Source organism: Corvus hawaiiensis, chromosome 5, assembly GCF_020740725.1.
Source record: "Corvus hawaiiensis isolate bCorHaw1 chromosome 5, bCorHaw1.pri.cur, whole genome shotgun sequence".
NCBI lineage: Eukaryota > Metazoa > Chordata > Aves > Passeriformes > Corvidae > Corvus > Corvus hawaiiensis.
Genome location: NC_063217.1, coordinates 3,180,758 through 3,192,609, shown reverse-complemented (window position 1 = coordinate 3,192,609; position 11,852 = coordinate 3,180,758). Strand labels below are relative to the sequence as shown.

The window sequence follows — 11,852 nt, the reverse complement described above, 5'->3', positions numbered from 1 at the left end:
GAGCAGAGCAGCAGGCTACACAAAACACCACTGGCTCTGGGGCTCTGCTCCTCCAGGCCTGGGAGATCTTTCTCCCTGAAGCCAATATGAGCCATGAGGACTGGGCTGGGCTGGGAGAGAATGTTTACAGGGGTAGTTCCCAAGCCGTGTCCCTCACAAGGGGCACTGGGATTCTGAACAGATGCTCATGGCTTCTTTCAAGCAACAGCTTTAGGTGGCAGTGTGTGGTTGGAAACTGCCTATAAAAGGCACAAAACTAAGAGGGGACTCAAATGCTGGACCTACTGAAACTGGAGCCGACTCCAGCTCCCTCCCCATCCTTCAGGGAGGTAGGCACAACATCTCAGGGAAGTTGGAATAGCTAGTGACTTAAATACAGGCTTAAATGAGCTGTATGTGGAAGACTTGTGGTCATGCTCTTGGGCCAGAACTAACAACCCCCTGAAAAGTCATAAGAATGATATCATCTCTACATAAAAACGTACAAAGTAAGAACGAGAACATCAGGATTGCACCGTTGCCCAAGGCCTCCTGGTCTGTGCTTCCAGAGATGTGCCACGGCCACCCAGCTGCTCCAGGAGGTTCTCACCTGGTCTAGTTTGCCGGAGATTGGCAAAATCTTTGGTGGGTTACTGGGCTCTCGGTACTGGGGAGGCGGCGGCAGGTTCTTCTCGTTGTTGGTGGTCACGTTGCCGCAGATGTCCATCTTCACCTTCTCGCTCTTGCGCAGGTCGCCGTTGATGTAGAGAGAGTTGGAGACTTTCTCCGACTTGTAGGTCTTCTCCTCGCCGGAGTAGCGGTTGGAGATCTCCCGCGTGGAGTAGCTGTTGCGGGGCCCCTCCGTCTGCCGGCCACTGCTCTGCGTCCGGGTGCCCACGCTCTTCATGGCGAACTCCTGGTCGTTGGCCACTCCGCTGCCCACGCTCCCCATGGCGCTCTTGGGGATGGTCTGGGAATAGCGGGGGGCGAAGCCGTGGAAGTTCTCTGGGCTGGGGTAGGCCGGGTCACTGAGGACGGGCAGCGTCTCTAGCGTGGCCATGGCAGCGTAGGGGTGAGGTGGAGGCACAGCTCAGTGGCACTGGGACAAGGAGGGAAAAGGGTTGTTAAAGAGATGCCTTTTGTCTGCCGCGCCCTTTGCAGATCGAAATCATGTCCCAGTGATGGCGTTCTCCTCCTCTCTGGGATCCCCAGGTCCCTTGGAGGAGCAGCATTCCTCAAATCCCACCCCCTGCTCTCCAAAAGAGCTCCTAATCTTCTCAATCCAAAAGTTGTGGTTCCCAGGGGAATGGGTTGCATGGATTTTAGTAGGCACAGCTCTACGGCATCGGTGAGACACAACCATTTGCTGTTCCCAAGACGGAACTATTTCTGTCACTTTTCCCAGGTTTGAACCTGTTTGTGTTCCCATGGGGATGGAAGGTCTCCATCCCTGGTCCTGGCTCATCCAAGTGCTCTCTCCAGCACATCCCTTAGGGATGGTATCACAGGGCTTAAACAACACACTTCCCATCTCTTCCTTGGGATTGTTGTTGTTGAACTTGAGTTTTTAAAAAGATGCTTTTGTCCAGGTGTCATCCTAAATTTTCTTCTAAATATTTATTCCCCTTCTCAATTTGATTCTTACTTAGCCTGTGCCTTGGGTTGGCCAAAACTAGGCCATGGGACATGGTTAACATGCAAATATTGGTTTCAAAAGTTGTCTTTGACCAGGGTTGTCCTGGGACCAATTATCCTTGGGACCAATTCTCATCTATCTAGATGCTCTTCATCAGCTTTTACACAAAGGTGTAAAGTCTTATTTGAGGGAATAGAAGACCCACAACAACTTTTTCTTGGTCACCTCATTGAATAATGGAGAATTTGAACCTGCACCAGCCAAGGATCCCATTACCCGAAGGAAGGGAGAAGGTGCACTGCAAATTTTGGATGACTGAACCAAACCTGGAGGAGCAGGGTCAGTAGCTCCTGGACAGCTGTGGACACTCAGGTGACCAGTGTCCACCCAGCCCTCCAGAGTTCATTGATTTGGTCCCCGTGGGCCCAAACGGATGCTTTTCTTTTGTCTCAGGCACCCTCAGTTGCAGGTTTTCCAGGATAAACCATCCTTGTAGTGTGAGGACTAAGGCAGGACTTAAGGGCAGGGGGAGGTACTGTGGCTTCCCTGCGGATGGGATAAAAATAGTTGATGCCCTTTGGAGAAAGGTTCAGGGATGGCAGAGGTCAGGCAGGACCAGCAGGAAGGGGAGATGGAGAAAATCCCCCTTTCAGTGGGGTTTTCCCCCTCCTTGGGGGAAGGGATGTTCATTCAGCCCTCCCTGAGTAAAGCAGAAGAGCTGGATTTATTTCCCTGGAGAGCAAGCTGAGGTCCGGAGCTCAGCTCCCATGTGGTGTCTCAGCGGGCCTTGCTATTTGCACTAATAATGGAATGGAAAAAGAATTAAAAAGGTTAAGGCAGGGTCTGTGCTGCTCAACTTTGCTTTTATTAAACTGCATTTCTGGAGGCTTCTCCTCCCCCTTTCCCAGCATCCTGCCCTGTCCAAAGAACAGCCCTAGTGGCAGATGTGGCAACTGCTGTGCCAGAGCAAGAGGACACGGAGCTGTTGAGGTGGGATTTAAGGTCCCTTCCAACCCAACCCATTCTGGGATTTCATGAAGCGACGAGCATTAAGTGAACACTCTGTAGTCCCTGCTAAGGACATCCTGCAGTTTGCACCTCTGTCCTCAGCAGATGATCTCACGTCATTCCCTGATGAAAGTCTAAAGACCAGGCAGTAAAGGAGGATCACATGAGCACCTGTGGGGATCCACTACAGTCAAAACACCAGCGTTTATTGGTCATAAGTGATAAAACCTCTGCCAGCAGTAAGAAGTGGCAGGGTCTGGTCACGTATCCAGCACGTGACATGTGGACACGTGTTCCTCCAGTGCTCTGAGCAGCACTCAAAGGCTCGTGACCCCACCACGCCCTAAAGACACTTCCCAAAGAACATCATCACTGACAGCTCATGAGTGCACAATGCCCAGGGGTTAATCCAGGTGCCTGCTGAGGGCCTGGGGAGTGGCTGGGCTGCGGAGCGATGAGGAGGGATGGAGAACACCCACCTGAAGCCACACTCAACCAATGGTGCCTTTGGATTTTATGAGTCAAGGGAAGACTTTGTCCTGCTAATTTAGGAATAACCTGCTTTTCAGTGACTTTGGGAATCTTTATAGGCTGTGACTTCTTTTTATGGGACACCAGGCACCATGGGAGGGATGTGCTGGAAGGTCTCAGCTCCAGACAAGGAAGTGGCATCGTCTCCTTGCAGTACTCCCCAGCCAGCAAGGGAGAAATCCAGGTTACTTTTCCCTCACTGGGTAAATTTCACAGTGACATTTGCACATTTACATTGACTCTCTGAGGGCAGGATGAGGTCACTGGAAAGTTTGATCCTTCCAAAAGGAAGAAAAAAAAAAAGAAAAAAAGAGGCCAACACAACAACAAGCATTTTCTTTTAACTGGGAATCATCCAAGAAAATATTCTGAAAAAAACCCTTGTTCTTAGCTTATGTTTACTGCAAACCCAGGATCTGATAAACAGAGCATACAGACAAGTGTTACAAATATGTTATTAAGGAGATTCCAGAAGTGCCAACAGATCCCTGACAGTACAGCTTTGTTTGCCAAAAAGGGCCATTTTTTTTTTCTGAGAACAACAACTCTTGGGTTTGTATCTTCTGGCCAGCTCCAGTTCCTGGTCAGGTTTTACATTGGTTGTTCCTCAGCTGAAGTGTGAAATCAAATTTTGAGCACAGGAATAGCGTTGCCATGCTCCGGCACAGAGCAGGAGGGTCATTTTTTCTCCTTCCAGGTTTGGAGGAATGTGTGACTAAAACCTTCCCTAGGATATTTCTTCTCCTTAAATCTCATCATCTCTGTGGTAACAGGACAAGGGGGAATGGCTTCAAACTGACAGGACAGGGTTAGATGGGATATTGGGAAGAAATTCTTGACTGAGGGTGCTGAGGCCCTGGCACAGGGTGCCCAGGGAATTGTGGCTGCCCCATCCCTGGAAGTGTCCAAGGCCAGGGACAGGGCCTGGAGCAACCTGGGATAGTGGAAAGTGTCCCTGGCCATGGCAGATTCAAGGTCCCTTCCAAACCAAATTATTCTATGATTCCGTGATAACTGCCTCCCTCCCATGGGAATGTGAGCTAAAAGTGGGTGATTCCCAAGGGTGCCGAGCCTGTCCATGAGCACAGGGAGGCTGAGGGAAGATGAATGTTTGCCTTTGCCAGCATTTCGTTCCCAAGTCCATCCTTTAGAAGGGAAGAAGAGTCACCCTTGAGCATGGCTGGGCTTGGAAGAGACCCCCAAGCCACCTCAGAGGGGCGAAAGTGTCCCCGTAGTTACAGTGGGAACCCGAGCGAAGGGACTTTCTTGCAGACACAAAGAAGGAAACCCCTCCAGAACAAACTCTGAGCGGAGGTCCCATTTCCCAGTATTCCTGTGTTAATAAAAGCTAAAAAGGTTTTCTTTGTCTGCCTGGATTGACTCAAGGCTCCCTTCCTGGGAGGCATCTCCATACCAAGGGAAGACGCCATATCTCATCAGTACAGTCAACCTTCTCTGACCAGGGATACTGGGAATCCGCACACTCCACACTGCACCACCTCCCCATCTCATCCAGCTCTTGGCCTCTTGGCCTTTCCTGCAGCAGCCTCGCCTTGGAGACAGCGATATTTTGATGCCTGATGCAGAAAATCTGGGGTGAAATGTCCTTTTCCCCAGCCGTGGTGGGCAAACTGTGCATGTCCACCCCTTACCAAGGTTTCCCACCACACCTGCAGCTCCAGGACACTCCTAGATGTTACTGTAGATACAGTAATTTGTAAAATAACAACTGTGTCTTCACACTTGCTCTACCCAAAGGATTCAGCGAATGCCTTCCAGTTAAAAAGAAGAATCGCTCTGAGATAAGCAGCTGAATGGTTAACTATGACTAAATCACGGAGGCCTGGCTTTGTTTCTGCCTGAGGAGGTTAATTGTTAACACTCTCCTAACAAAGGCCTTCGGGAGGCAGACATACCTCAGCACCAGTGCCACGGGAGAAGGGCATCAATCATCGGTCTCTGGCACGGAGAGCTCCAGCAAGGAGCCCCAGAGCAAGGCAGGGCCTTGGCACACGCACCATCCCAGGCATGTGGCGCTGGCAGCAGGGGCAGCAAAGGCTTCTGAAGGTCAAAAATTCCCCCTCTTGCCAACTGTGGTAACAGGTGTGCCCCTGACCTTCATTAGTCGGGTTTGTTTGCCTCGGCTTTAACGAGGCAGCAATTACTGGCACTGTAAACCCGTGCTCTGTTTTGTTGTTTTTATAGGGGTAGGACCTACACCTGCCCCGTGTTTAAGTCTCGGGTTGCCTCTGCCAAGGTTGGCAGCGCTGCCAAGGGATTGGTTTGGCTGGAGGAGATAAAGTCAACACATCCTGGGGTGGTGGAACAGGTTAGATATGGTGGGAAAGGGTGGAAAAAGAATGGCTGTGATAATTTCAGCTTCTTCCAGGAAGATACTTGGAGAGGGAAGGAAAGGACAGGAATGGGTTAGAGGTGAAGACACAGACCCCCCCCCCCCCCCCCCCCACGTAGGGAGCAAAACCACCTGTGTCCAGTGAGGCATTAACAAGCCCTGGGGAAAAAGCCACCACTGAAACCCATGATTTGCAATTGCACTCGTAAAATCACGGAATCACAGAATTATTCAGGTTGGAAAAGCCCTTTAAGACCATGGAGTCCAACCATTCCAAGGCCACCACTGACCCCTGTCCCCAAGTGCCACATCCACACAGCTTTTAAATCCCTCCAGGGATGGGGACTCCAACACTGCCCTGGGCAGCTGTGCCAGGGCTGGACACCTTTTCCATGAAGAAATTTCCCCTAATATCCAGTCTAAACCTCTCCTGTTTAGAAGCTGTTCCCTCTTGTCCTCTTAGTTTCAAGTGCACGTTTCAGTCACACCCCTCTTCCTCTCCCTCACCTTTCCTTGCACATCACATCCTCCAAAAAGGCCACTCAGCTACTGCTCTGCCTCCTGTGTGTCATGTGCCACCTCCTTACGTCCGTGCCGGACCCAAACCTGGCTGAGAGCTCCTCCACTGGGATTGATTCAAGAGGAAGGGACACCGTGGCTCCCCTCCCACCTGGCTCCAGTGCCCCGGCACCTCCTGTTCTCCTACACCCTTCTCAAGTTGCTCAGTCTGAAGAGGGGAACAGAATGAGCTTTTCTTGTCTCTCACAGGCATTTTTTTCCAGCCCTCAAGTAATTCTTGTGGCTCTTTCCTGCACCTCCTCCAACTCTTTTCCCCCCATCCTGGCTCAGTGGCTGCCAGGTTTTCCTCCACCACTGGAATACGGCACGAACGCACTTGAACCTGTCTGCAAAAACACGCAGATCTCGAGCTTTTCAACCACAAGCTTTTTCCACAACCAAAAGCCAAATGAAGTCAGAAGAACAACTCCTGCTCCTTCCCTAGGACACAAACCTCTCTTTTCCCATTTATCCCTGTACTGCAGTTCTTTTTCCCTCACTCAGAGCTAAAAAGCAAACTCAGGAAGGCAGGCTGGAGGGTCAAATAGTGGCAAGTTCTTGCAGCCACCCTCAGCCACCTCTTGGGCCATGGGGCTGCTGTGTATCTGCACATTTTCCATCCTTATGTGCAAAGGATTTGTGATTGGATTTACTTTTGGACACAATATCGAGTAACGTGCTCTAGGGCACCCTGCTGGAGCAGGGAGGTTGGACTTGGACAAGCCAGCATGGTAGTCCTGCCTAGGAACATCCAATTGGGGAAGGTGGGGACCATCCTGACCCTCTGTGACCCTGCCACTTTCCAATTACACCTCTCTCAGCACCTAAGAGTGCTGAGGGGCCTGCACAGGGACCTGCCGCATCCTCTGGATAACTGGGCCCGGTTAAAAGCTGTCAGCCGTCCCAGTACAAACCCATTTCTGAGACAGGAGGATCACACTTTGCTTTTCTCTCCTGAAAATGTGGCAGCATCAGGAGGGGGTGGCAGGACTAGGGGCAGGCAGGTCCCAGTTTTGGGGGCTGCGCTTCCTGGGGCTGCTGTGGGAAATAAAAGCGAGCTGGCTTAGAAACATTTCCTTTTCCTTTCCGCCTGCTAATGAGATAATTACAGCCTTTTGTATTCTGGGAAACTACTTTCTCATTATGGGGGCCGCATAAGCTATTTACATAATAAGCCTGAAACAAAAGAGATGAGATGAAAAGACCCAGGCGGCTCTTCAGGGGAGCTCTTGTTGAGCTGCCAAGGGACAGCACGAAGGATGACGGATTCCTCCATCCCCAAAGCTCCTCTGGTCTGGAGTGGGTGGCAGTGCTTGATTCAGGATGTCCCCAGCGTGGGATGATCCTCTGTCTCAGCTGTGAGGGTCCCCAAGGTCCTCAGAACCAGCCCTTTCTTAAACCACCCTTTGCAATTCCCAGTGATAAAGGATTTGGGAGGGGTGGCCATGAATCCAAACCCACATCAAGGAGAGCCGTGTCAGCATTTGTGGGGCTCACAGTGACAGCTGGGGACGAGTCCCACCACCAGCGGATGTTTGGTACCAAACTGGCCTGTCCCTTGTCCCATCTGCTGTGTCCCAGCTTCCTCCAGCTGTGGTCAAGGGACATTCTGGGTACCAACCTGTCCCATTCCATATCCCGTATCCCTGTTCCTCGTTTCACTTTCTGACCCAAGGACATGATGGGCACTGTCCCAGCCCATTTCCCTGTCCCCCTAGTTGGCCAAGGGATGCGCTGGTTACAAACCTGTCCCATCCCATTTCCCTTTCTCATTTCCCGTTCCCATTTCCCATTTTCCATTCCCCATTTCCCATTGCCCCATCCCCCCAGCTGGCCAAGGGACACAGTGTGTACCAACCTGTCCCACCCCATGTCCCAATTCCCTGCCCCCACAGCTGTCTGGGGGACACTGGGTACCAAACTGTCCCATCCCACATGCCAGTGCCCCGTCCAAGGGACTCTCTGTGTGCCAAACTGTCCCTGCCAGCCCCACCACCTCCCTTCCCCAATAAAGGCCCCATTGTTCTCCCCGACAAAGCCTGAACAGTGCAGCCTGCTCCACCTTCCCTGGCCAGTCCTCCCACTCTGCTATCAGTTTTCCTCCCTCGGTTGGTCGCTGTGTTTAAGGGACACAGTCCACTGCCACGCTGTCCCCATCCCCCAGGCCGTGGCAGGAGGGGGAATCATGGCAAAGCACAGCCACAATCTGCACTGTGGAGCACATGGCCTTGGCTCCGTGCCCTCCTGCTTGTCCCTCCTTCCCTCTCCGCTCCCTGAGGGTGTTCCTGGAATGGACACCCTCCACAGCTTCCTGGAAACCCCTTATGGTCAGTAAAATAACCAGTAAATCAATCTGGGCATGGCTATTGCTCATCCAGATCAAGCTGCCCCACCTGTCCCAAGCCCACCTCCACCCCAGCTCCTCATCTCAGGGTGTTCCCAGCTTTAATCCACAGCATTTTCTGGATCCAAAAGAACAGGCTGGGTGGAATTAAAAGCCAAGCAGCTGGCAGGCCTCACCAGTCTCGAGCTGTTCCAGTAAGGGAAGACATCAAAATTATTCTGGAGGCTACAGCAAGTTGGGCAAAGCCCCAGAGAAACCTCGGCAGGTGACATGGAGATGTGACAAGGTACATTTGTACAGGGTCCTGCGAGGCTTTTTGGTCTCATCCTTGGAGGTTTTCAAGTCCTGAATGGACCAGCCAGGGTCCACCAGCAGCAAGATGGCCTGGAGAGCTCCCAGGATCCTTTCCACCAGGAAATTATCCTGCCATGGAGTTTTTTGCAAGCCACGCTGGGGCTATCCACCAGCATTCCCCTGGCCAGAGTCCTCATCCTCAGGGGGATTTTCCCCCCTTTTCCCATCTGCTCTCAGAGCCCTGGGTTTGGATCCGGGCTGGCATCCTCCAGGATGCACCCAAAGGCAGATAGGAAGGATTTTCCGTGACCTGCCTTATCTGTCCCCGTCATCCCAAGGGGCAGCAGGACAGGATGGTTTCACGCTCAGCCCAAGCCACCATCCCAAATCCCATGTGTCCATCAGGAAGGGTTCATCCGTGGTCTCATCTGTGACCCCTGTGGCTGCCCCCAGAAGACACTTGGGGCCAGCTGTGTCATCGTCCCCAGTGAGGTCCCAGTGGCAACCTCTGCCCAGAAAAGCACCAGCTTTGGTGGCACAGGGAAACCTCCCTCAATTCCCTCAGTACAGGGAAAGGGCAGTTTGATGGAGCAGCCTCAGCGCTGGCTGCGGGCCTGAGGGTCTGGGATGCCCCATTCCATGGGCTGGACTGCCTGGGGTCATCCCAGCCCTGCATGCCTCAGTTTCCCCTTGTTAAGGGGCTGCCAGTGGGATCCAGGGTGAGATTTCCCCACCCTGAACAATCCACCTCTGCACCCCATCTCTGCTCTGAGCCCCTGGTGCAAACATAGCCCAGCAGGTACCTCCCATCCCCAAAAATCACCTGGAAAGGGTCCCACCGGCTCAGCCCTGCACTAATCCACCCTTTTGGGAAGGTAGCTGGGGATGAGGTGCTGCCAGCTGAGCCCGTGGTGTCCCCAACACAGGGGATATGGGGAAGCTCCTGGTCACCCTGGCAGTGCTCCAGCACAGAGCACTTGCCTGGCTCCCCAGCATCAGCCTGAGCATCCTCACACACCCCCAGCATCCCAAATCTCAGGGATCCCCATGTGATCCCCTGCTCCAGCCCAGCTCCATGCCCCCAAATGCCAGGAGGACCCCGCCCCCCACCCCCACCTTTGTCACCACATCCCCCTGCGCGATTTAGACCCCTGCCCTGGGCGGGATGTTTTGGGGGAAGGCTGATCCTGCCCTTTGGGATGAGCCATTCCCCTCCCCGAGCGGTTCCGAGGAGCCGCCCCACGAGCCCCGCCTGGCTCTGCCATGCCCAAACTTTGCCCAAACCTCTGTCCCCGCAGGAAGGACAACGAGGGGACTCGCCACCGGCTGCCACTCGCCGCCCACGCCACCAGCCCGGCCGTGATTCATCATTAACTCGCCCCGAGGAATTTCTTGGGCGCGGAGCCAGCCCGGGAAGTGCTCGCTCCTCCCCGGACACCACGCTCGGAGCAAGCCCTCATGGTGGCTCGTCCCGACGGTGCCTTGTCCCCAGGGCCGGAATTAGCGCTGCTAAACCGGAGCGATGCCCTAAAACCCGCCCGGTGCAAGGTCCCGGTGCTGGGGGGTTCCAGCTGGATCCAGGGGGAGTTTACAGAGGGGGGAATCACAGCTTTCCCCACCCTGAGCCACCCAGCTCCGCGCACCCCATCTCTGCTCCGACCCCCGCTGCCAACGCAGCCCGGTGTCCCCCCCAAAAATTCCCTTACAAAGGGTCCCACCAGCTCAGCCCTGCATTAATCCACCGAAAACCCTTCGCTCCCCTGCCCGGCCCCAAACAAAGACACCCAGCGAGAGGGGGAAGGAGAGGAAAGCAAAGATCCCACAAAAAGCCAGCACCCACCGGGATTTACCTGGGCAGCCCAGGGGCGCGTCCTGCAGCTCCCCATCCTGCGCCGACCGCGAAATTCATTGTTTCCCTGCGTGGTATCCCGGGAAAAAGTCCAAAATAATACCTGCGGAGAGCAACCTGCTGCTGGGCTGCGGCCAAGGGCTGCCCTTCGCTCGGTGGGATTGGCCACGGCGCCCGCAGGAGCTTAACTCTTTGTGCCCACCTCCGGCAGGGACTTTGGGAAGGGATGGCTCCGTCTTCCTCAAAGGGGGATTTGGGGCTGGTGGTTTGGTTTAGCTTCAATGGGAACTTCGGGGTCAGACGCTGGGTTTTGCTGAAATAAGGATTTGGAGTTTGCCTTTTCTATTTTCGCATGGGGATTTTGGGGTCTGATGGCTTGGTTTTGCATAAATAGGGGTTTGTGGATTTGGAAGGTTTTGGGGTTTGCTCAAATAGGGATTTGGGATTCAGGAGCTTGGTTTTGCTCAGGGAACTTGGAGTCAGACTGGGTGTTTTTCTTCAAATGAGAATTTTGGGGTCTGACAGCTTGGTTTTGCACAGAGAAAGTTTTGAGGGTCCAACAGCTTGTTTTGCTCAACTGGAAATTTGAGCTCTGACTGCTGGATTCTATTATTATTATTATTATTATTATTATTATTATTATTTTGGTTTTTTTTCTTCTCAAATAGGGAATTTCAGGCTCTCAAAACTTGGTTTTGCTCAAACAGGAATTTTGGGATCTGACACCTTGTTTTTCCTTAAGTAGGGATTTTGTGGGTCTGATATCTGAGGTTTGGGTTTTTTTTTTTTTTAACAGGAATTTTGGAGTCTGATGGCTTGGTTTTGCTCAAATGGATGATTTGGGGTAGAGTAAGTTATTTTGGCTAAGGTTTTTTTTTTTTTTAATAGGGATTTTGGGGTCTGACAGCTGGGTTTTCCTCAAATAGGAATTTGGGGGCTGACGGCCTGTTTTGTTTTTTGTTTATTTGTTTGTTTTTCAAAATGGGATTTTAGGGTCTCAAAGCTTCTTTTTTTTTTCATAAATACAGATTTGGGACCCTAACAGCTGGTTTTATCTCAAATGGAATTTTGGGGTCTGACAGCTTGGGGTTTTATTTCAAGTGGGGATTGCTCCAAGCAGCTCGCTTTCACTCAGTTATTTTGGGATCTTTCTATCAGGGAACTTTCCCATCCTTCTGGGGATGCTTCCCAGCTGCATGCCTGAAATGAAAGGCTATGAAGAGCTCTCAAAGAAGGGCAGAGAACTGGATGAGTGGGATGAATGGCATGATGCATCCATAGAATCACAGAATGGTTTGGA

At 52.4% G+C, this 11,852-nt stretch overlaps 1 protein-coding gene across 5 annotated transcripts in view; it reads right to left on the bottom strand.

The window, feature by feature from the left end:
* LZTS3 (leucine zipper tumor suppressor family member 3) overlaps positions 1–11,852 on the bottom strand; it is a 46,592-nt gene that overhangs the window by 11,580 nt on the left and 23,160 nt on the right. For 2 of the 5 annotated variants that reach the window (XM_048303098.1, XM_048303102.1), the window contains exon 2: positions 590–1,078. In XM_048303098.1, the coding sequence (XP_048159055.1) occupies positions 590–1,039 (450 nt within the window). In that variant the 5' untranslated portion in view covers positions 1,040–1,078. Of the gene's footprint in view, positions 1–589; positions 1,079–9,987; positions 10,010–10,543; positions 11,133–11,852 lie in introns of those variants that run through there. The other 3 variants (XM_048303100.1, XM_048303099.1, XM_048303101.1) reach the window with 3 other exon arrangements.